Here is a 25,394-nt window from a genome sequence, read left to right on the forward strand (position 1 = left end):
ACACACACACACACACACACACACACACACACACATACAAACACACATACACACACATACATACACACACACACACACAAACACATCCAAACACACATACACACATATACATACACACACACACACGCACACAAACACATCCAAACACACATACACACACATACATACACACACACACACAAACAAACACGTCCAAACACACATACACACACACATCCAACCACACAAACACACACACAAACACATCCAAGCACACATACACACACACATCCAACCACACACACACACAAACAAACACACACACAAACACGCATACCCCATCCTGGTCTGGTGCCGAGATGTTGAGCACTCTGTAGCCGACAGGTTCCTTTTCATGGAAGGTAGCGTTGTAGTTTCTTCGCACAAACACCGGCCCGTCTGGGTTTCGGGTCACGTCAACGGTCACTGTGACAGTGCCACTGGTCTGAGGTCTGGCACTGTCATACACGGTCACCACGATCTGACAAAGAGTCCGGAGAGTCATATTGGTATTCTAATATACAACAGAGCTTTGCCTCTGCAAAAAGTCAAGGCCAAAAAGAGAACCTCTATCCGTGAAACAAAACAAAAAATGAAAATGTAACCGTTAGCTAAAGCTCATACTATAAGCAGTTGCTCATCTTACCTCGAGTCTCCACTTTTTTCAAGCTCTACAACACTGATGATGATTTTTTTTAAATGTTCGTGACAAAGCCCATAGTGGGCGAAACGGGGAATGTATTACAAAACATTTAGGAAATCCTACCAAGTCTCATCCTTCCTTTTTTGGACAATATAAGGCTTCGTTTGTAGTACAGATAAAAGAATACGTAAAATGTGAGGTGTGCTGACAAAATGAGTAACTTCTCACAATCCACAGTTAGAGATGTTGGCCAAAAATAGAGACTCAAGGTCAAATTTGTAGATTTTCTATTGATGCCATATTCTAAAAGTGTAACATGCCTTTAATTATTTTAAACTTATAAATAGTAAAACCTTCCCTTATAAGCGTGATGTACCTATTTCCATAGGGCCTGAATCCAAAAAGTAACTCTTTTTGTCAGCACACTTCACAAATATTCTACTCATGCCTTACATCCTTTGCAGTACAAGTCAAAGAAATCGTTTAACATTCTACTTAAGCCTCGCATCTTTTGTAGTCCAAATAATTTTTTAAAACCTGTTAAATATTCTACCCATTCCTTGCATATGTTGTCTCGATTCAGACAGAAGCGAGTTCATATCACACCCGTACCTCGTATCTAGTGTCTGGGTTGAGACGTAGGCTATCCTGGAGACTGATCAACCCCGAGCTGTCCGGACTGACATTGGCGCGTCTCACCGTGAAGATCCGGGTGCTGTCGTAGCGTCCAACTATGTTGTAAGTGAGGTTTCCCTGTGTGGAGACCCAAAAATGTTTTAAAATGGAGCCAAGATTTTATTTAAACACGAAGAAAGAAGAATAAGAAAGTCATGGAGACATGAGATCAGCTAAACGCCAAAAGGTCATTCACAAAAAATATTCCAGACAACTCATGTGAATCCTAACCCTAACCACAACTTAAACCCTAACCCTAAACCCTATCCCAAGGGAGAATCAGAAAGTAAGTCAAAGATTAAGCCCAGTCCAGGTGAGGAAACACCCCTTGGTAGTGAAAGAGTTAACATTTTGAGCCCTGATCTTTCCCCTGTTGTTGCTGCTGTTGTTGTTTTGTTGTTGTTGTTGTTGTTGTTGTTGTTGTTGTTGTTGTTGTTGTTGTTGTTATTGTTGTTGTTGTTGCTGTTGTTGTTGTTGTTGTTGTCGATCCAGCAACAGCTAGGCCCTGCTTCATCCTCTGTTGTTGTTGTTGTTGATGTTGTTGTTGTTGTGTGCGTGTGTGTGTGCATGAGTGTGCATGTGTGCATGTGTGCGTATGTGTGTGCGCGTGCATGTGCATGTGAGCGTGCGTGTGGGCGTGCGTGTGAGCGTGCGTGTGAGCGTGCGTGTGAGCGTGCGTGTGAGCGTGTGCGTGTAATAAAAAGAGAATAAAAAATGTACCTGTCTGTCATTGTCTCTTCCGAACACGGTGAACGTTTGACCGGTGGCAAAAGCATCTTCTCTCAAAGACCAAATCTGGTTGACACTGGGGTCAAAGAACGGTGCCATATCTGCTTGCACGGAGAAGCGTACAGTTGTGGTGCAAACTTTGGGGAGAGGGAAGCCTTGGTCACTGGCTATCACACCAAACTGAAACATAACAAATGCATTAAGTGGTAAAGGTGATTTCAATTCCAGATTTTTAAAATTCAACAAATTTTCTCACCCAAAATTTACCCGATCAATAGTAAAACTTTCCCTACTGTTTGGAAATGATCTAAATCGTTTCTACAGAAATAACATCCTTTGTCATCCATACACTGTACCAAAATTGTCATGACCAAGGTACTATATAGTTCTTTCCCTTCCAACTTCTTTTGAAAAGGAACAAAAGCAATTGTATACTTAACACTTACTGTCCCCGTGGTTTTATGCACCCCGTTTAATTTAGCAAAATTTGATCATTTTTCGCATAATCTCTGATTATTTTCCTGTATCATTCTTAGTTAAAATTAACAGAATCACTTAATTTCAAATTTTTGGGCTCAGTTTGCATAATTTCATAATTTTTTTTGCATAAGACCGCGGCTTCAGCTTCAGTACCATCGGAGACTTAAGTCGCCAGGCCGTAGCATGCGCTCACTACCGCTGGCGACTTAAATCGCCGATGCGGCCAGGCACACTAAACATACTTAAACAACGAACGGACTCACTGCACTGAAGTAAATACAAAAGGAAGTCACTCTATATAACAGCTGAAAGGTTGATGAGCCTCTATGAATTTTTAAAGCATGTTTCTTGGGCTGTCAAGGATTCTTAAATTTTCGAAAAATTCTACCACGGCTTCAGCATTCTAAACTGGTGGGGTACTTCAGGGTGTTTCATTATATGAGCCTTCGTTTCATTATATGAGCTTTCATTTCATTATATGAGCCTTCGTTTCATTATATGAGCCTTTGTTTCATTATATGAGCTTTCATTTCATTATATGAGCCTTCGTTTCATTATATGAGCCTTCGTTTCATTATATGAGCCTTCGTTTCATTACATGAGCCTTCGTTTCATTATATGAGCCTTCGTTTCATTATATGAGCTTTCATTTCATTATATGAGCCTTTGTTTCATTATATGAGCCTTCGTTTCATTATATGAGCCTTCGTTTCATTTCATTATATGAGCCTTCGTTTCATTATATGAGCCTTCGTTTCATTATATGAGCCTTCGTTTCATTACATGAGCCTTCGTTTCATTATATGAGCCTTCGTTTCATTATATGAGCCTTCGTTTCATTATATGAGCCTTCGTTTCATTACATGAGCCTTCGTTTCATTATATGAGCCTTCGTTTCATTATATGAGCTTTCATTTCATTACATGAGCCTTCGTTTCATTATATGAGCCTTCGTTTCATTATATGAGCCTTTGTTTCATTACATGAGCCTTCGTTTCATTATATGAGCCTTCGTTTCATTACATGAGCCTTCGTTTCATTATATGAGCCTTCGTTTCATTATATGAGCCTTCGTTTCATTATATGAGCCTTCGTTTCATTACATGAGCCTTTATTTCATTATATGAGCCTTCGGTACTGCAAGTGTTACTTCCACTCACTGTGAAAATCTGGGCGTTGGTCAGTGGCTTGATCAGTTTTATTTCTCCATTCCTTGGGTCAACATAGAAATATTCTTGATCAATGGGGTCCAGGTTGTTTGTGTCAAACTCATACAGTATGGTATCCTGAGAGCAAAGAAAAAAGCAAAATGGTATGAATTGATTGTCGGGGGGGGGGGTTGAGGGAAGGGGTTGGAGAATGGGTGTAGAAGGATTTAAGCTAAGAGTTTTGGCTGAAAACCAAACTCCTCAAAACATGAAGCCCTGTCTGGTCATATATTTATTTAAACAGGGCATGCTGTGCATTAACCTTTTAAGATTTTTCTTCTTAATGTTCATATTTCAGGTTTAAGGAAGAAACCAACATTTTTCTTGCATGCTAATCTGCTCCAAAAGAGGCATGATGCATCAACCTTAAACAGAGGGATACCTAGCAACAATATTTTAAAAAATTACTGCCCGAATGAAGACATTTTCCAAAACAAAATTTTAGTTTTAGTTTAAGTAAGAGCTTTACAGCACTTGCAACACAATAAGGTCATATGAGTGCCGAAGACTAGAGGTGTTGCAAGAGAGAAACAAACACTGAAAAGGAGGAAGAGAGAAAAGGACGATAGCTGTACGATAGGAAAGAAGAAGCAAATCACACCAGAGCACCCGCCAACCACCCACAGACAAAATTTAAGAGCTCATCAATAAAAAAACGGTGGATAGGAAAGCAACTAGCCAATAGGTGGAAGAATGCACTGAAATTCAATAAATAAGATAAATGAGACAAAATAAGTAACTGACACAAAGGAAATAACATGCTTGTTTTTTATTGAGTAGGTGTTTTACAGCACTATCGACTCAGTTTTGGCAAAACATACAAATTCTTCTTCAACACTTACCCCATCAGCATCCAGTGCAAGAACTCTGGCCACAACTGTGTTGATTTCAGCATTTATGTCCAGCGGAAGATTTAGGCCTGAGTCCTGGCACCGCGGCGTGTTGGGGTTACGGTCCACGGTGAACGTTAGGACACTCTCCACAAAATTATCGGGGAAGGTGGAGTCATACAGGCGGAATTTGAGCTGAAAGACACAATAAATTGTAGACAGGATGGTCAAGAAAGGCATGGACGCTTGATTGATTGACTGAGTAGGTGTTTTACGGCACAATCAACTCAGAATGGAGGTGGTTCAGCTACAAGTCTACAAAGCAGGTTATCAAACTCTCCCTTTTTTTTCTTCATTATTTCTTGCCATTCACAAACTCACCAGAATTTTTACAAGTTATAGCTTTCGAAGCATAAATAAGTATCTATATAACTCTAAAAGTCTTGTTATGAATTCCAGCATGTTGTTGAATGATGCATTTGAAGAGATATGTGCATTAGAGTCACCTTTACTTTTCTCTTCAGTAATATTATAATTGAATTTATGTGTATACCTGCATATGTTTTGCGGTCCTATACAGCCAAGAAAAATTTCCATCTGGGACAATAAAGTATTATCTCATCTTATCTATCTTCTATGTGTCATGACATGGTGAAATATTATCTTAAAGCATATTCATTTGTCTTCCTTTTGGTGATAAAGAATATACATCTACTTCTAATAGAAGTCGAAATATTTGCGATTGAAGGAGGTTAAGGTCGCCTGGTTTCAGAGGTAAAATTAGCGAGAAAATGGTCGCCAAAGTATGGTAACTTTCATAGCCTGAGAGTCCTTGGAAATTAAAAATTTACATTTCTTGTGCCTTTAATCAATGTTTTTCAGTAAAATTCAAATGGAAATGTGTTTTTATATGGACGTATCAGAGGTTGAGCCAAAAAATAAAAATTTGATGAAAATGTCCAAACAGGCGGAAAAATGCCTGTTTCTCTGATTTCTGTATTTTGACGAGCACCTGATTTCACCACGCTGCCTCACATATACATCCTCTTAGCGGTGTAAATCAAGGTGAATTCCTACCGGATATTCCAGCTGGCGCAGTGCATCCTCCCGCAGGTCTCTGTCCAGGTTCACTTGTGCCACGGCGTTGTTGCCCACTCCCGACTGGGAAATGCTGAAGAAATTGGCGTAGCCTTCCACCAGCTCATACACCAGATTGCCCTGTTGAAGAAAAGACATTGATGACGCATGAAATAAAACGTTGCACTTGTCAAATAATGAAGGCGGAAACTCATTGTTTGTTAGAGTAAAGAGAAGCGCATCAACACAATAGCAGTCATTTAGTGCTGGGACAGACAGACAGACAGAAACAACAGGGCATCGACATTATCCACGTGTTTCTGCGGTTGCCAGGACAATCAACGTCAACCAAAAAAAAACATATGTGGATGAAATATTACACTGGGAAAAGGTAGGAGAAAATCTTTAATGACATAAGATTAAAGTATGCAATAAAGCAAAATATTACCATACGAGGATCTTCTTTCATACGGCATCCAACCCTTTGAGCACGGACCTCCAGAAGCTACCATGCCCCTCTGCCTGAGTGATATATTACTAACATTCATGTGATCACTTTCAGAATCACATTCCATATCCCACTCGTGGTAGTCCTCGTCGTTACTAGCATATGTGAAGTGTGCTGACAAAAATGAGTTACTTCTCACAATCCACAAAAGGAGATATTGGCCAAAAATCAACATTAGGCTCAAATTTATAGATTTCCTTTTGATGCCACATTCTTTAACGATAACCTGTCTTTCATTATTTCATACTTATAAATTGTAAAAACTTCACCTATAAGCGTGGTGCATCTATTTCCATAAGGCTTGAATCCAAGAAGTAACTCATTTGTCAGCACACTTCAGAAAGATCTTCAAAAACAATCAGTAACGTTCTTTGCAGTAAACATGGTTTCCAGTGCGTGTTTTGTTCCAGGCAAACGGGTTAGGGGATAGGGTATCGCTCACCATTGTACTGGCGGCTAGGCATACAGGCAGTTTTACGCGCCATCGGTTCACCAGTGGCTAGGCATAAGCGCAGTTTAACGAGCTACCGCTGGCTCAAAGGGTTAACTCACAAACAAGCTCTGTTTTGTTTTAGTTTTAGTAGAGGTTTTACGGCACTCGCAACGGCATAAGTTCATATAAGCGCAAGAAGATTAGAGGTGTTACAAGAGAGTAACAAACATAAAAAAGAAGAAAGGGAGATAAGAACGATAGATGTTTCATACGAAAGAAGAAGCAAACCACACCAGAGCACCCGCCAACAACCCACAACATGCCCTGTTCCACAAACAGCACAGACAAAGTCACCTGGATGTCGTCATCATTTCCCGCCACAGTGGCGATCCCGTTGCTGGGTGAATCCCGTATGCCCAAAGCCTGGGATCTTGGCATGTTGATGAATACAGGATCCCTGGAGTCACGGATTATGTTCACAACTGCAGTAGCCGTAGCAGTTCTATCGGGGATCCTCAGATCAGACACCCTAAGTAGAATCTGTAATGTAACATATTGTACATTTTTAACCCCAAAGAACATACAACATGGATTTAATTGAGATGAGCTTCAGATTCTGGAAAAAGGTAGTAGAAGATGCCAGCCGTTGGAAGAGTAGGATTTATATAACAGTCACAAAATGAAAGAGAAAGACAAGGCAGTTAAAGCATATATGCTTCATCTAACAACACAAGAGGACGAAATACACAAAATACAGTTTATCTTTTCCTTATACTAACAGCAACCATCATTTCCTGGCACACAGTCTAATTTAGCCTTTAGCATCACTACCCCGCACAAAAAAATGTAGACCAATACAGAACAAATTACTATCATCTGCTTTATCAACAACACATAAATCTTCAAAGACATAAATTTTTCCCTGAAGAGTCAATACATTTCAACTGTCAGTACTGATTCAGGACAAAGGCAGATGGAAAAGTGGATGAACTCAATCAACCAATGGCAAGGCCGAGAGGAATGTTCCAAGGCAGAGTTAGTTTTAGTAGAGGTTTTACAGCGCTCACAACTGCATAAGGTCATATGAGCGCCAGAAGATTCGAGGTGTTACAAGAGAGTAACAAACATAAAAAAGAAGAAGGGAAGATAAGGACGATAGATGTTTGATAGGAAAGAAGAAGCAAACCACACCAGAGCATCCGCCAAGCACCCACGATCACTCACCTCATCACGAATCTGAGAGGAAGGCACCAGGGAGTTGCGCAGGGTAATAACAGCTGTGTCCGGGTGTATGTCATAGTATCTCTGGGCTTGAGCATTGCCAACAATTGAATAGCGAAGCTTATCCTGAAAGAGATAGTACAATGTTAAAAGACAAAATGTGTGAGCCTTGAAATATCCTGGCATATCAAAACCTAAATACATGTAGGGCCTACTAGGAAATTTCTTTCTTCCTGGCAAGGAAAAACTTGTTTCGTAAAACGAAGAATAATTAGCCTAACGTAATATAGAAAATCATAACTGAAATCAGTCACCTTCTAATGTCTTTGTTTTAAGGCTGAAATGTGTGAAGGTATAAAAATGTACTTTTATGAGAGTCAACTTCCTTTTCTTCATATGCGCACATTTACAAGCCTATATCTGGAACTGGGTGTGACCCGTACCAACATCAGAGTAATAATAATAAATAGTAATAATAAATAGAATTTGCATAGCGCATTACCTTACTTGACAGCAAGCACTTTACACTACATTATTACCCCAGCAGACAACAAAACACTCATTAACATTCTCAGCTTCTCGAGAAGCTTACAGTTCAAGCAGCTAATTAAGCTCTCAAACACTAACAAACTGACAAGATCTTTCACTGTCTATAACTGGGTACGCCAGCATACACTTTCCTCTATCCATCTTTTGACCTACTCAAAACCAACTGAACCAATTTACTTTTTTCAACTTACACCATCAGCATCTGTGGCACCGATGTTGTTGAAGATCACAGATCCCACTTCCTTGTTGTAAAAGATGACAGTTTCATAGCGCCCAGGAGGAGTGGTCACGTTGAACAAAGGATTGTTCAAATTGCGAACCACCATTGTGGCCACTGTAGCCGTGGCCCGGACAGTAGGGTAGGCAGAGTCATAAGCAACCAGTTCCATCTTTCAAACAAAAGAAAAAAGGGTGACCGTCACATGAGGAGGGGAGACCACCAAAAAAAAAGTATATTTATAATCATCGAACAATCTGCTATAGTAGTAGTAGTACAGGGTTTTACGGCCCTCGCAACTGCGTAAGGTCATATGAGCGCGCAAAACACAAGTTGGTAGCATTCGCAACAGTTCACTGCACTGCTCTATAAAGGTGTAAAATAAAAGTAAATTTCCTTCTTTACATTTACACTCAGCAGGCCAGAGGAGTTCCCAGTTTTAGTAACCCCCCCACCATCCTTCTTCCTTTCACTGGATTTTTAAAAAAATCTTTTTCTGTAGTTTAAAGAGGAAGACATAGAAGAAAATCAGTAAGTTGACATGACACTAGTGATGGTAACCAGTGAATCACATAACTTGATACAGGAATGGATACTTTCCATCTTTACAAGGGGCAGAGTCACAGGAAAGCCATTATCCTTCTTTTTCCAAACCACTCTATTTTTCTGTTAAAACTGCACCTCAATATTGGTCATATTTTATGCATACTTTGTAAGTCATCTGTAGCACATTAAATTCTCTTCCATTAAATCCTCATCGTATGTTTCCTTACTTCGTAGACCTCGTTGAATTCGTCATATCTCAGGTAGTTCATGTCTGTAACAACGACATCTGCAGTCACAGAGGTTGATGAAGCAGGCCTCAAATTGCTCACTGTAAAAAGTCCACTGCCACTGCCAAGGCCACTATTTGGATTCATTTCAACTTGAAGAGCGCCCTTTAAAAAAAGAAAGGAAAACACTGCTATTTCAACAGAGAACATAATATCTTTTACTCATTCATTTAACGATTTTTGAAAAATAATCTACAGATACGATAACTTATTCCTTTACTTTTTCCTATGAGGAAAAAACTGTCATAATAGTTTTCACTTTTCGATAATGCATACATTTAATTTAAAAGTAATAAAATGATCGTTTTTAAAAAGAACATGACAGTATCTGCCATCTGTAAGGATCAAAAATTGGATTACAATCTGTAAGAAGCTTGTACATAATCAAATTTAATGTAATAATGTATTTAAGAAGATAAGAACAGAAGAGTATATGAAAACAAAACCAAGGAGCATTGAAAAGAGATGCATGGGGTGAGAAAAGAGGGCAGTAGTTGCTCCCCTTGCTGTTGAGTTGTAAAAGTCACAACAACTGGAAATGACAACCGCCACATTTTTGCCTAAAACAAAGCAGAACTGAAGGTACACTGAAAAAGAATAAAAGGAGCAGATCACATTAGAGAGCCAATCTACGGCTCACATTTTGTGATGGCATTTATTACAATAACAATAACATTGAACATTTGTAAAGGAGTAGTGGGAGAAGATGGACACCAGAAGAGTGCCTGCCCATTGTACATTGGCAGGATATGTGAAGCGTGCTGACAAAATGAGTTACTTCTCCGATTTGAGCCCTATGGAAAAAGAAACATCCCGTTTATAGGTGAAGTTTTCACAATTTATAAGTATGGAATAATAAAAGGCAGGTTATACTAAAAGAATATGGCATCAAAAGAAAATCTACACATTTGACCCTAGTGTCGAGTTTTGAGTATTTCCATTTGTGGATTGAGAGAAGCAACTCATTTAGTCAGCACGGCCCACACATGGAGGTAAGACTCAAAAGGCAAATCAACCACCACCATGTGGTGTAAACGCACCTTAAGAATAGAAGGACATGTCGCGTGACCACACCTTAATGATAGTTGTTATGACGTAGGCCTAAGGGACATATCACGTGACTGAGACCTAATGTGATCTCGTGCAAGCGGCGGGAAATCTGAAGGTCACTCTCTCACTGAAGCCGAAACGAGTAACATCGGCTAACGAAGAACTAGCAGACGACCAGCAGGTGGGGCCCCACCAACATCAACTATCATCTAGATCTAATACTCCAAGACTCAAGTAAGTCGTAACATAACACACCACCTACCCGGAGATCTCTATCGGAAGCTGTGACAGTCACAACCAAATCCCCGTTAGAGTAAGCTTCTGTAATGTTTCCAGTGTAGGTGAATCGAGTGAACACAGGCGCGACGTTGTCTCCCAAGATGTTGATAATGACAGTAGCAGGGATGGCGGCAAACTTCTCTGGACGGCTGTTATCACGAGCCTGAACTTGGAACTGTGGGAAAAGATTGGGAGGAGGTTGGAGGGGGGGGGGGGGGAATGTCCTTACTTCTAATCACTGAACTAAATTAAATTTGTCTCATAAGAGCTGTAAAAAAAAAAAAGACATGCACATCAAATAAAACATGTTGTAAAACAGGCAAACGTACAATGCTGCTCACAATGTGCCTTAAGTGGCAACCTTCTAAAATGTACTCCGTAGCAATATTGTACAAAATAAATAGTTCAACGGCCTTATCCCTGAAACCAGAATGTAAAACAGAAATATACATCTGCTCATAGGACTGAAGTTCTACCCGAATCATAGTAGGTAAATTATAAAACAAGTGTAGAATAGAGGAAATATGAGCCATGCCACAATTTTATAATATAAAAAAAAATGACCTTGACCATCAATGATTTATTTATAGAGGCACCAGCCATCCATGTCCAGGTGCTGTTTTAGCCTCAGTATATAAAAGACATAAAATATTTAAATGCATTGTTTAACAAGTGGGCTGAGAAATAATTTCATCAGAGTTGGTTTACTCACTATGTGTATTGTTTAACAAGTGGGCTGAGAAAATAATTTCATCAGAATTGGTTTACTCACTATGTGTATTGTTTAACAAGTGGGCTGAGAAAATAATTTCATCAGAATTGGTTTACTCACTATGTGTATTGTTTAACAAGTGGGCTGAGAAAATAATTTCATCAGAGATGGTTTACTCACTATGTGTATTGTTTAACAAGTGGGCTGAGAAAATAATTTCATCAGAGATGGTTTACTCACTATGTGTATTGTTTAACAAGTGGGCTGAGAAAATAATTTCATCAGAGATGGTTTACTCACTATGTGTATTGTTTAACAAGTGGGCTGAGAAAATAATTTCATCAGAGATGGTTTACTCACTGCGTATCTCCTGACAGTCGTTCCGACCAAGCTTTGAGTGAGAGAAAGATTGCCGGTTCTAGGATGGACGAAGAAAGGTGTGAAGTCACCAGAGCCCGGCACAAAGTTGAACTCGACAACATCACCCTGCAATACACAAAGTACATCATTTTAGTTTTAGTTTTAGTTTTAGTAGAGGTTTTACAGGGCTCACAACTGCGTTAGGTCATATGAGCGCCAGAAGATTAGAGAAGTTACAAGAGAATAACAAACATAAAAAAGGAGGGGAGATAAGGATGTTTGATAGGAAAGAAGAAGCAAACCACACCACAGCACCCGCCAACCACCCATGTACAGGAAGCAAACCACACCAGAGCACCCGCCAACCACCCACGTACATCATTTAATATTCCATCTGTTTGGTGGAAGAGTCATATCTTACCCACAATGGAACACTTAATCAGTTTTGAAATAGGGTTCCTCTATATTCCTTAGACTTCACTACTGACAGGACAGGTAATGCTGTTTTGTAAATTTACTTTAACAATATCAAGATTCCGCATCATTACAGATGTAAAAGTGAAATGTTTTAAAATAATTTACGACTGATAACTTTTTTCTAATGTCAACAAATGAGAAGCACTGGACACATCATAGGCATTTTTCTACAGCGTTATAGGGGATGTTTCAGAGGATGTAATTGCAACGTATGCTGTTACTTATTCTGAATAAGGGAATGCATATAATATATAATATCTTACGACTCTGCTTACATCTCTTTTGTTTTTACAAATCGTGACCTCAGTGATTTCTTAAATTGTCATATCTCCATTTTTTAAAACAGTGAAAATATGACTTCTTCTTAGGCTCACTCTTTGTTATGAGTTTTTTCACTGTTGTTAAAAATGGAGATACGACAAGAAAGCAATGAGGTCGCAAAATGTAGATGGAAACAACTCCATACTGACAGGGTTAGAGTACAAGTCAGAATATTAATGACAATGAAAAGAAATAAGATAAGATAAGATAAGATAAGATAGTACTTTATTATCCCAGAGGGAAATTTTCCTTGGCTGTACAGGACCATAAAAACACATACAGGTATACATTAAAAAAATTTTAATCATATATATTACTCTCATTAAAATTCAATATGAAAGGAGAAGTAAGGCTGACAAAATGTACATTTTCATCAAATGCATCATTCAACCACATGCAGGAATTTAAATACTAGACCTTTGGAGTTATATACAGATACATACTCTAAGAGCAACACACATCTATGCTCATTCTGACAAAAGCCTTATGCTAGATGGTAAAAAACTTCTTTTATATCTTTCTTTCTTTGTTTTTGGAGGTACATATCTGCCGCTGCGTGATCTTACAATTTGTGTGGAAAAGGGGTGTGATGGGTCGTTTATAAGGCTTTTTATAAAAGAGATATCATCAAAGCACTCATGAACAATTCAAGTAAAAACTGGTAAGTATTTCTTCTTGAAACAGCAACTAAATGTGTCATGATGCGGTGGAATCAGGCGCTCGTCAGGTTTTGGGCAAGTGGAGTTATTGATATCGCCTTAAAGCTTGTTCATTTGCTTTGCTTTTAATGAAACAATTACCCATTTATCTTGAGTACATGCTGAGATATTTGCGATTGAATGAGGTGGGCATTGCCTGGTTTCAGAGGTAAAATTAGAGATAAAATGGCTGCCAAAGTTGGTTATTTACAAAGCCTCAGAGTCCTTGGAAACTGACAATTTACATTATTTATGCATCTAATCAACGTTTTTCAATACAATCCACACTGAAATGGGTTCTGAAACTGAAATAGAAGGTGTTAAACGAAAAAACAAAATTTCGTAAAATAGCGCCAAACCAGCGGGAAAACGTTGACTTTCATTAAATTGACGAGTGCCTGATTTCACCAACGACGCCTCACAAGTAACTGTTAAAGAGCTTACCGCATCCCCATCCTGGGCAAAAACAGTGAGGAGGATAGTGCCAACGTCCGTGGTGTCTTGGACATCAATCTCATAGCGGTCGGGACCAAAGATTGGCCTGTTCAGGTTTCTGTTCACAGTGATGGTCACCACAGACTCTGCTGTCTGGGTAGTTACCGACGTGGTTCTTGTAGCACGGACAACCAACTGAAAGATAAGATAAGATCAGATAAGATAAGATGAGATCAGATGCGATGAGATGCGATGAGATGCGATGAGATGACATGAGATGAGACGAGACGAGACGAGACGAGACGAAAGAAGATGAGATGAGATGAGATGAGGTGAGGTGAGGTGAGGTGAGGTGAGGTGAGGTGAGGTGAGGTGAGGTGAGGTGAGGTGAGGTGAGATAAGATAAGATAAGATAATACTTTAATATCCCAGAGGGAAATTTTTCTTGGCTGTACAGGACTGTAAAAACACATGCAGGTTAACATAAAACTGTAAACCATATATTACTCTCGTTAGAATTCAATATGAAAAGAAAAGTAAAGCTGACAAAATGTACATATCACATCAGAAGCATATTTGAACAACATGCAGGAATTTATCACAGACCATTAGAGTTATACAGATATACTCAAATTACATTTTAAGTAATTTTTAACAGCAAAGAGCAATACGCATTAATGTTTATTTCAACAGCAGCCTTATTCCCTAAGGAAAGAAACTTCTTTTTATATCTTTTCAAGTTGTAGTAAGAGTTTTTCGGCACTTGCAACACAATAAGGTCACATAAGTGCTGAAGATTAGAGGTGATACAAGAGAGTAACAAACACAAAAAAAGAGGGGAGATAAAGACGATAGATGTTTGATAGGAAAGAAGAAGCAAACCGTTCTAAATGGTGTGCATCTGCCGTAGTGTGATCTTACTAGAAAAAAGAAATGGAAGGACCCAGCAAGTTTGCCACATGATCTCGGTTTTTTTTTTTTCTCCAGGTCAGATCCACCGTCAACATTATATCGCTTTTGCAGAGAGAAAGATACAGTGAGGAAAAGATACTGAGAAGAAAATATACAGAGAGGAAAATATACAATGAGGAAAAGATGCAGTGAGGAATACAGTGAGGAAAAGATACAGAGAGGAAAAGACACAGAGAGGAAAAGACACAGAGAGAAAAAGACACACAGAGGAATACAGTAAAGATTCAGTGGGGAAAAGATACAGTGAAGAAAAGATACAGAGAGGAAAATAGACAGTGAAGAAAGAATACAGTGAGGAAAAGCTACTGGGGAGAAAAGATGTGGAAAAGATAAGAGTGAGGAAAAGATACAGTGAGGAAAAGATATAGGGAGGAAAAGATACAGTGAGGAAAAGATACAGTGAGGAAAAGATACAGAGAGGAAAAGATACAGTGAGGAAAAGATACAGAGAGGAAAAGATACAGTGAGGAAAAGATACAGTGAGGAAAAGATACAGTGAGGAAAAGATACAGAGAGAAAAGATAAAGATTCAGTGGGGAAAAGATACAGTGAGGAAAAGATACAGTGAGGAAAAGATACAGTGAAGAAAAGATACAGAGAGGAAAATATACAGTGAAGAAAGAATACAGTGAGGAAAAGCTACAGGGAAGAAAAGATGAGGAAAAGATAGAGTGAGGAAAAGATACAGTGAGGAAAAGATATAGGGAGGAAAAGATACAGTGAGGAAAAGATACAGTGAGGAAAAGATACAGTGAGGAAAAGATACAGAGAGGAAAAGATACAGAGAGAAAAGAAAAAGATTCAGTGGGGAAAAGATACAGTGAGGAAAAGATACAGTGAGGAAAAGATACAGTGAAGAAAAGATACAGAGAGGAAAATATACAGTGAAGAAAGAATACAGTGAGGAAAAGCTACAGGGAAGAAAAGATGAGGAAAAGATAGAGTGAGGAAAAGATACAGTGAGGAAAAGATATAGGGAGGAAAAGATACAGTGAGGAAAAGATACAGTGAGGAAAAGATACAGAGAGGAAAAGATACAGAGAGAAAAGAAAAAGATTCAGTGGGGAAAAGATACAGTGAGGAAAAGATACAGTGAGGAAAAGATACAGTGAGGAAAAGATACAGTGAAGAAAAGATACAGAGAGGAAAATATACAGTGAAGAAAGAATACAGTGAGGAAAAGCTACAGGGAAGAAAAGATGAGGAAAAGATAGAGTGAGGAAAAGATACAATGAGGAAAAGATATAGGGAGGAAAAGATACAGTGAGGAAAAGATACAGTGAGGAAAAGATACAGAGAGAAAAGATAAAGATACAGTGAGGAAAAGATACAGTGAGGAAAAGATACAGTGAGGAAAAGATACAGTGAGGAAAAGATACAGTGAGGAAAAGATATAGGGAGGAAAAGATACAGTGAGGAAAAGATACAGTGAGGAAAAGATATAGGGAGGAAAAAATACAGAGAGAAAAGATAAAGATACAGTGAGGAAAAGATACAGTGAACACACAGAGAGGTACAAAAACTTACGGTGTAAGATAAGAGCTCTTCGTCTGCAATGCTTCTGACCAAGGTGATTTTTCCTGTGGCATCGACATCAAAGAAGTTGGACGAGGGGGGGTAGCCCAAAAGATTGTACACCACAGAGTTCTGTAAAACAGAGACAGGATTAAGCTGCTGAGACTTTTGTCTTCTCATCAGGACCACACAAACCCAGCAGAAGCAGGGAGGATGTGGGAAAAGGCTGTTTAATAATAATAATAATAATAATAATAATAATAATATTAATAATAAATGAAATTTATGCTGCGTATTTCCATTTTCTTTTTTAAAAAAGCTCAATGCGCATTACATTAATAAAAAATATCACACCATAAAAATTAATGGACAGGTGTGTACGTAAAACAGTATTATACATACATATATGTATATGTATAAACATTTCTGAGAGAACAATAGTCACGTGGTGGGCCTGGCAATGCGTCTAAATGTTACGTGCTTCTATCGTGTATCCGTCTATTTTGTATCAAGAGATCATCTGTCTTAAAAGATATCACCTCTCTGCACAATAAGCAGAGATAAGAACAACATGACAGAAAAATTTCCAAAATGTTATATTAAAAGCCTCAACACAAGAAATTGGGGATCTTAATACAGCTTTTTCAGCTTTTTTCAAAGGTGATCCTCCAAAAGTTTATATATGACAGAGAGAAACTTTTGTCCAATTTGGTTTTTTTTTAAATCATATTATGGGGGGGAGAAGGCAGGTTCAACCATTTCCAAATTTAAAAAAAAAAAATTTCTTTTCCAAATGATAAGATACATCTTTATCTTTATTGTACAGATCCTGGCACATTGGTTTGGTGTATCAGCATGTGTACACACACACGCACACGCACACGCACACGCACACGCACACGCACACACACACACACATGCAAGTTTACAATCACATGCATAATATAAATTGAGCAGCAATACAAACAAAAATGCTCTAAGGTCGTAAGTATACTAATACAAGATGGTTAAGATGGAAGCATTTTGATGGATGATGGTAAAAATGACCTTCTATATCTTTCTTTGTTACAGATCAGAAGCCTAGGTATTTTACTTCTGACTGATGTTATTATTTGAGAGAACAAGGGATGTTTGTTGTCTAAAAAGAAAGAATTAATTTTTTTAGTGCAAGCTGTTATGTACAATTCATCGTGGCATCGGAGGCCTAGTGGTTAGGCTCTCGGACTCGCAACCGTAAGGTCCAGGGTTCGAATCCCGTCAGGGGCCCGACGTTGTGTCCTTGGGAAAGGCACTTTGCACAAATTTTCCTCACTTCACCCAGGTGGAAATGGGTACCCGGCTATAGGCCTAGACAGTGAACGATCTTGTCAGTTTGATAGGGTTTGAGCTCGCGAAATCCGCAGCTTGCACTGTATGCTTCCGCGGAAGCCGAGAATGTTTCTGAGTGTTCTCAGAGGGACTGCCGGGGTAATAATAGTTGTAAAGCGCATAGAGCATGCTTTTAAGCATGGATATGCGCTAGGTAAATGCAATTATTATTATTATTATTAATGTAGATGTTGAAATTTTACATGCTTTCCATATTAGTCGATTTAATTTTTCTGTACCTTGTTGTCTAGTGTTCCCAGCCCATGCTGTTATACAAAAATAGATCATAAATGATCTGATACTTACGCTGGGGTTGGCTACCACTCTTCCGATATCATTCCCTGCAGAGAGATTCTCGTTGATAGTGTAGTTGTAGTTCTGCACCGAGAGAGGCGAGTCCACCTTGGTCACGGTGACCGTGATGGTGGCTGTGTCCGAGAGAGAAGGAGTGCCCAGGTCGTAGGCCCGCACCAGCAGCTGAAAAATACAGGTTTCGTTCACCTTTATGGTTTAAGCTAGAGAAAAGCTTGCTCATGGTTTTACATAAGACCTGTCAGTGACCACAGCAAAGACACGGTAAGAGGAAAAACTTCCAGTAGAATTCCTATTCTTTTGTTTGTTTGTTTTAGTAGAGGTTTTACGGCGCTCGCAACTGCATAAGGTCATATGAGCGCCAAAAGATTAGAGGTGTTACAAGAGAGTAACAAACATAAAAAAGAAGAAGGGGAGATAAGGACGATAGATGTTTGATAGGAAAGAAGGAGCAAACCACACCAGAGCACCCGCCAACCACCCACATTCCTATTCTAAATGAAAAGCACTGAAGTTTCAATCCAAAAAGGCTGTAATTTTGCTTCCCAGCACAGCTAAGAAGGAAAGGCAAATTTTAAGGAAAAAAGTTCACCACTTTTCCTACACAAGCTATGAAAGACACAAGTTTCTGAAGACGAAAAAGAAAAAAAAGAAAAAAATCCAGCTATCTGTGTGACATAAACATCGATGAAATATCTTATCCTCATGTACTCGGTGAAAGAGAAGGTCGTTTGCTGAGGTCACAGACACGATGGATTGAAAATGTTACTCAAGACAACACATTGATTGTTCATCTGTTTTACGATATCCGCATTCATGGGTTTGAAACTTCCTGTCATGAGTGTACACCAATAGCTTGGACCGAATTGGTCAACTATGTTGTCATGCATGTAACGTGACCCACTTGTAAATGAATAAACAACTTCCGTTACTACTCATTCTCACAGAGGTCTTGTGTTTGTTTGTGAGCACGTTTCACAATTATTCGGAAAGCTATAAGCATAGCCAGAACGTAACACTTACCTCACTTTGAACTCATAAAATACTTGGGATTCTTTATCAGACTTGGTAGACACCAATGGAAGTAAAACCATGTTACTTTGATTTCTACTACAAGTCAGTGCAGTCACCGTAGAATTCAATTTCAACGGTGAGTACATAATGCTAAATATTTGAGACCCAAGGGTTACATCAGAAAGTAGGGTTCAACTTTTACATGGACCTAGTTCCTTTGCTCTAAAAAGCACAATCACTTCCTAGAGATACTGAGGAGTTAAGATCATTCTGATTTGACTATACTAGTGTGTTGTCTAGCATTTTAGTTAGTTTTAGTTGAGTTTTACGGTACTCGAAACTGCAAAAGGTCATATGAGCGCCAGAAGATTAGAGGTGTTACAAGAGAGTAACAAACATAAAAAAGAAGAAGGGAAGATAAGGACGATAGATGTTTGATAGGAACGAAGAAGCAAACCACACCAGAGAACCTGCCAACCACCCACGTTGTCTAACATTGATTACATTTCACAAGTCAAGAGAATTTGTGTGAAAAAAAATAAATCACCAAACCCTCGACATCAGGTAGACTGAAGTGCATAACAGTTATAATGACACTGTTCACGATAATGTCCACCTGTCTTCACAGTTGGTGCTACGTTGGTCTTCACGGCCAGCCTAGATGAGTACTGACATACTTTTGACAGGAATAGATTCAGACAGAAACTCCAGCAAAGTACACCAGAGTGCCCACCAACTGTTGGTCAGGCAACTGTTGATCAGGCAACACTCACCGAAAAGTCAGGAGCATTCTGCAAGTTTTCATTCCTGGAGAGTCTAAGGAAACCTGTCTCCGACTCGAGGTAGAAGTAAGACTCGCCATTGAACTGATCACCGCTCACCAGCTCGTAGCGAACTGTCCCTTCAGGGCCCTGTAGGAAAGATAGAAGGGTACTTTTTCATCAAAAGCAAGGCAAAAGAACAGACTTTAAGATTATTTCAATAACTCTATATGCCCTAAAACGGATGAGTCCACACTACTGTGACTGTAACACAAATGGTTTTATAACTAATCGAAAGACTTTTGTATCACCCTGAAGGTACCATCTACAAACTTGAAGCGAAGATCTCACATTTACTTATGTGAAGGTCTCATTTATATAAACATTTAGTAAGTTTAACCTGCTGGAAGGGTTCATTCATCGACACATTTAAAAAAAAAAAAATTCCAGAAAAATCCAGTGAAAACAGTTTAAAGTGGGAAATGTATGTAAGAGAGATAAGATAGTTTTTCTCTCTTGGGAATAGGGACATTTACCCTATCACTTATATATTTTACAGATGTACAAAGTGCAAGGAAGCCGGAAGATATACATTTTTAGAAAGGATGAAAAGTTATGGAGATATTTTCAAAAATCCAAACAAGCAAAGGTGAAATAGCAAGAAATACGAGACAAAGTAACTCACCGTTAAATCATCATCAGTTGCCGAAAGCTGCAAGACTGCAATACCGGGGACAGCGTTGAAGGAGACACTTGTTCTGGCATCGTTGATGACAGGCGCAAAGAAGTTCCGCTTAACATTTACCACCACAAAGGCCTCAGCACTCAGAGGAGGGATACCACCATCCTTCACTTCCACCCGCACCTGAGGACATTCACAAAGTAAATCTATCATAAAAACAAAGGAAGGCAGAGTTTCGTTTTAGTAAGAGTTTTACGGCACTTGCAACATAAGAAGGTCAAATAAGTGCCGAAGATTAGAGGTGTTACAAGAAAGTAACAAACACAAAAAAGGAGGAGGAGATAGATGTTTGATAGGAAAGAAGGGGCAAACCACACCAAAGAACCCACAAACCTTTAGTAGAGGTTGTTCGGCGCTCGCAACTGCATATGTTCATATGAGCGCCAGAAGATTAGAGGTGTTACAAGAGAGTAAAAAACATTAAAAAGAAGAAGGGGAGATAAGGACGATAGACGTTTGATAGGAAAGAAGAAGCAAACCACACCAGAGCACCCGCCAACCGCCCACGAAGACAGAGTGTGAGAGAGAGAAAGAGAAGAAATGAGAGAAACACAGTGAGCGTTCACTACTGTTGTAATCACACTGTTGGTGCTATTTTCATTTGTTTCTGCCTGCATTTTAGAATAGTGAGATTCCGAAAGTGCGCTGTGTTAGAATAGTGAGATTCAGAAAGTGCGCTGTGTTAGAATAGTGAGATTCAGAAAGTGCGCTGTGTTAGAATAGAGAGATTCAGAAAGTGCGCTGTGTTAGAATAGTGAAATTCAGAAAGTGCGCTGTGTTAGAGTAGTGAGATTCAGAAAGTGCGCTGTGTTAGAATAGTGAGATTCAGAAAGTGCGCTGTGTTAGAATAGTGAGATTCAGAAAGTGCGCTGTGTTAGAATAAAGAGATTCAGAAAGTGCGCTGTGTTAGAATAGTGAGATTCAGAAAGTGCACTGTGTTAGAATAGTGAGATTCAGAAAGTGCGCTGTATTAGAATAGTGAGATTCAGAAAGTGCGCTGTGTTAGAATAGTGAGATTCAGAAAGTGCGCTGTGTTAGAATAGTGAGATTCAGAAAGTGCACTGTGTTAGAATAGTGAGATTCAGAAAGTGCGCTGTATTAGAATAGTGAGATTCAGAAAGTGCGCTGTGTTAGAATAGTGAGATTCAGAAAGTGCGCTGTGTTAGAATAGTGAGATTCAGAAAGTGCGCTGTGTTAGAATAGAGAGATTCAGAAAGTGCGCTGTGTTAGAATAGTGAGATTCAGAAAGTGCGCTGTGTTAGAATAGTGAGATTCAGAAAGTGCGCTGTGTTAGAATAGTGAGATTCAGAAAGTGCGCTGTATTAGAATAGTGAGATTCAAAAAGTGCGCTGTGTTAGAATAGTGAGATTCAGAAAGTGCGCTGTGTTAGAATAGTGAAATTCAGAAAGTGCGCTGTGTTAGAATAGAGAGATTCAGAAAGTGCGCTGTGTTAGAATAGTGAGATTCAGAAAGTGCGCTGTGTTAGAATAGAGAGATTCAGAAAGTGCGCTGTGTTAGAATAGTGAGATTCAGAAAGTGCGCTGTGTTAGAATAATGAGATTCAGAAAGTGCGCTGTGTTAGAATAGTGAGATTCAGAAAGTGCGCTGTGTTAGTGCGCTGTGTTAGAATAGTGAAATTCAGAAAGTGCGCTGTGTTAGAATAGAGAGATTCAGAAAGTGCGCTGTGTTAGAATAGAGAGATTCAGAAAGTGCGCTGTGTTAGAATAGAGAGATTCAGAAAGTGCGCTGTGTTAGAATAGAGAGATTCAGAAAGTGCGCTGTGTTAGAGTAGTGAGATTCAGAAAGTGCGCTGTGTTAGAATAGTGAAATTCAGAAAGTGCGCTGTGTTTCGGCTTTTTTTTAGGGGGGTTTAACATGAGACAACAAAGCACAAGTAAAGCACGCACAATACTTTGAGAGTGGAGCACATGGCCTAGTGACCACAGTCATAGAAAGGGTAATAAAGGAATAAGGGAGAAAAGACCACGGAACAAAGACACCACAGAAAATACCAAGCACGCAAATATATATACACAGACAAATAAAGGGAGTTATTTTAGAGGGTTGCAACTCCTACACGGGAGCAACGATACTATTGGTGGTTCTCCCTCCCTTACACCGAAAGAAACATTGCCAGCAAAGTTGAAAGATTACGTTGGAAATGTCACCTCACTTCAATCGTAAGAAACATTGCCAGCAAAGTTGAAAGATTTCATTGGAAATGTCACCTCACTTCAATCGTAAGAAACATTGCCGGCAAAGTTGAAAGATTTCGTTGGAAATGTCAAGAGAGGTATCACACATAAATAAAAAACTATTCTGAGTTTCTCAGCAAAGTAATACTTACAGAGTAGCTTAAAAACTATTCTGAGTTTCTCAGCAAAGTAATACTTACAGAGTAGCTTAAAAACTATTCTGAGTTTCTCAGCAATACTTACAGAGTAGCTTAAAAACTATTCTGAGTTTCTCAGCAATACTTACAGAGTAGCTTAAAAACTATTCTGAGTTTCTCAGCAATACTTACAGAGTAGCTTAAAAACTATTCTGAGTTTCTCAGCAATACTTACAGAGTAGCTTAAAAACTATTCTGAGTTTCTCAGCAATACTTACAGAGTAGCTTAAAAACTATTCTGAGTTTCTCAGCAATACTTACAGAGTAGCTTAAAAACTATTCTGAGTTTCTCAGCAATACTTACAGAGTAGCTTAAAAACTATTCTGAGTTTCTCAGCAATACTTACAGAGTAGCTTAAAAACTATTCTGAGTTTCTCAGCAATACTTACAGAGTAGCTTAAAAACTATTCTGAGTTTCTCAGCAATACTTACAGAGTAGCTTAAAAACTATTCTGAGTTTCTCAGCAATACTTACAGAGTAGCTTAAAAACTATTCTGAGTTTCTCAGCAATACTTACAGAGTAGCTTAAAAACTATTCTGAGTTTCTCAGCAATACTTACAGAGTAGCTTAAAAACTATTCTGAGTTTCTCAGCAATACTTACAGAGTAGCTTAAAAACTATTCTGAGTTTCTCAGTAATACTTACAGAGTAGCTTAAAAACTATTCTGAGTTTCTCAGCAATACTTACAGAGTAGCTTAAAAACTATTCTGAGTTTCTCAGCAATACTTACAGAGTAGCTTGTCTCTTGTGCAGTATCTAGGTTCGCGTTGTTGCGTAAGGTGATGCTGCCATCCTGAGCAATTTCGAAAAGTGAACTAGCACTGCCATCCCCTCGGATATGTAGGGTGGTTTGATTGAACGGGATCTGTGAAAATGTATGCACAAGAGGGGCTTCATAATACTTTTCATTCCTTTGTTTCCTGATGGATCAAATTAAATACATGCAGTCTCTTGGTGTCTTGAGTAATATAAATCATTCCAGTAATTTCCCAAACTGAGCCATTTGACACACTTATTCTTTTTTTAAACCTTCACATATAATATTCTATATACTACAACTTTATTCAATGGTGAACTTCTTCAAGAGTATTTTTGTGTCCTATTAACATTGAACACGAACGACACAAGTCTTTTCATAATTATTTCTTAATAGCTTATGGTTTCTCCTTCTTCAGAGTCCAATGTCCTTCCTGTCAACATGTGAGCCTTTGGTTGCTTTGGTTTAGCTAGATTAGTATTAGTGACATAAGTAGATAAATCGATCTACTCAAAATGTACACAAACTTTATAAAAGAAGACATGCTGACATCTGGACTGAATATAACGACATAAGCTGTCATAAGGCAGAACTCTAATATTCTTTATTAAAAAACCCACATAAGACTTACAGGTTCACCAAGATGTCTATACTTTTTGACATTTCAGGAACAGCAGCACCCATTCTTAAGAAACTATGAGAAAACTGCTGCCCATTACACCCATTCTCAAGAAACTATGAGAAAACTGCTTCCCATTACACCCATTCTCAAGAAACTATGAGAAAACTGCTTCCCATTACACCCATTCTCAAGAAACTATGAGAAAACTGCTGCCCATTACACCCATTCTTAAGAAACTATGAGAAAACTGCTGCCCATTACACCCATTCTCAAGAAACTATGAGAAAACTGCTTCCCCTTACATCTGTTAAGAAACTATGAGAAAACTGCTTCCCCTTACACCTATTAAGAAACTATGAGAAAACTGCTGCCCATTACACCTATTACAAAACTATGAGAGAACTGCTGCCCATTACACCTATTATAAGTGAGCTTAGCTGGCATACCACAGAGTCGGTGTCCCCTGCCGTGACTCTGTAGACGAAGCTGCCTCCAGACAAAGTCTCGTCGATGTTAGCCACATAGTTGCCAGTGTTCTGGAAAAACGGTGGCTGATTTCGCACCACGTCAACAATGACAGAGGTCGGTTGCTGGGCTGCGTTGGGAGGTACGCCCTGATCTGAGGCCGTTATCTGAACCTGAACAAGGCATGCACAAAACAAGTAAGTAGTAAGTTTATTCGGTGTTTAAGACTATTAGCCCACATCACATCATGTAAAACACTCATTTGTTAAATAAAGTTTCAATAATGAAAGAGTACAGATTGTGCACATATCTCTTATCATGGGTCAGACATTGCATATTTCTGTCACTGGGACGAGTCAGGCTGGGGGGAAGGAACAATTTCCTTTGATGGACAAAATATGGACAACAGGAAATAACTTGAAAAACAAAACAAAACAACAATGATGGATGATCTTTTAGGAAGCCGTATTGCATACGAGCAAACTCAGGTACACATCAAGAAGAGCTTCTGTACAATTAAGCTACAACCGAGACAATGTTATCACTGTTTACGGATCAGATACAGTCAGTTGAAATATGAAAAGAACTATTCATAAAAGTGAACACATGTGAAAAAAAATGAAATAATTTTGTTTAATAAATTGTGCTTTTGGTATTATTTTGTTTTGGCGTAGGATTTTTCCTTTTCCCAAGTTTTTTTTTTGTTTTTTTCAGGGG

At 38.8% G+C, this 25,394-nt stretch overlaps 1 protein-coding gene across 1 annotated transcript in view; it reads right to left on the reverse strand.

Annotated features, from left to right (window-relative positions):
• Window positions 1-25,394, reverse strand: part of LOC101847743 — a gene marked incomplete in the record, with an annotated part of 240,046 nt that overhangs the window by 94,716 nt on the left and 119,936 nt on the right. The window contains 19 exon segments of the mRNA XM_035970982.1: window positions 317-499; window positions 1,274-1,414; window positions 2,057-2,245; window positions 3,706-3,831; window positions 4,596-4,778; window positions 5,661-5,801; window positions 6,956-7,141; window positions 7,826-7,948; window positions 8,563-8,760; window positions 9,362-9,526; window positions 10,734-10,925; window positions 11,823-11,948; window positions 13,763-13,948; window positions 16,253-16,372; window positions 17,915-18,085; window positions 19,708-19,845; window positions 20,381-20,560; window positions 23,564-23,698; window positions 24,659-24,850. Of these exon segments, the coding sequence (XP_035826875.1) occupies window positions 317-499; window positions 1,274-1,414; window positions 2,057-2,245; window positions 3,706-3,831; window positions 4,596-4,778; window positions 5,661-5,801; window positions 6,956-7,141; window positions 7,826-7,948; window positions 8,563-8,760; window positions 9,362-9,526; window positions 10,734-10,925; window positions 11,823-11,948; window positions 13,763-13,948; window positions 16,253-16,372; window positions 17,915-18,085; window positions 19,708-19,845; window positions 20,381-20,560; window positions 23,564-23,698; window positions 24,659-24,850 (3,075 nt within the window).

This window comes from Aplysia californica, unplaced genomic scaffold (assembly GCF_000002075.1).
Source record: "Aplysia californica isolate F4 #8 unplaced genomic scaffold, AplCal3.0 scaffold00353, whole genome shotgun sequence".
Lineage (NCBI taxonomy): Eukaryota > Metazoa > Mollusca > Gastropoda > Aplysiida > Aplysiidae > Aplysia > Aplysia californica.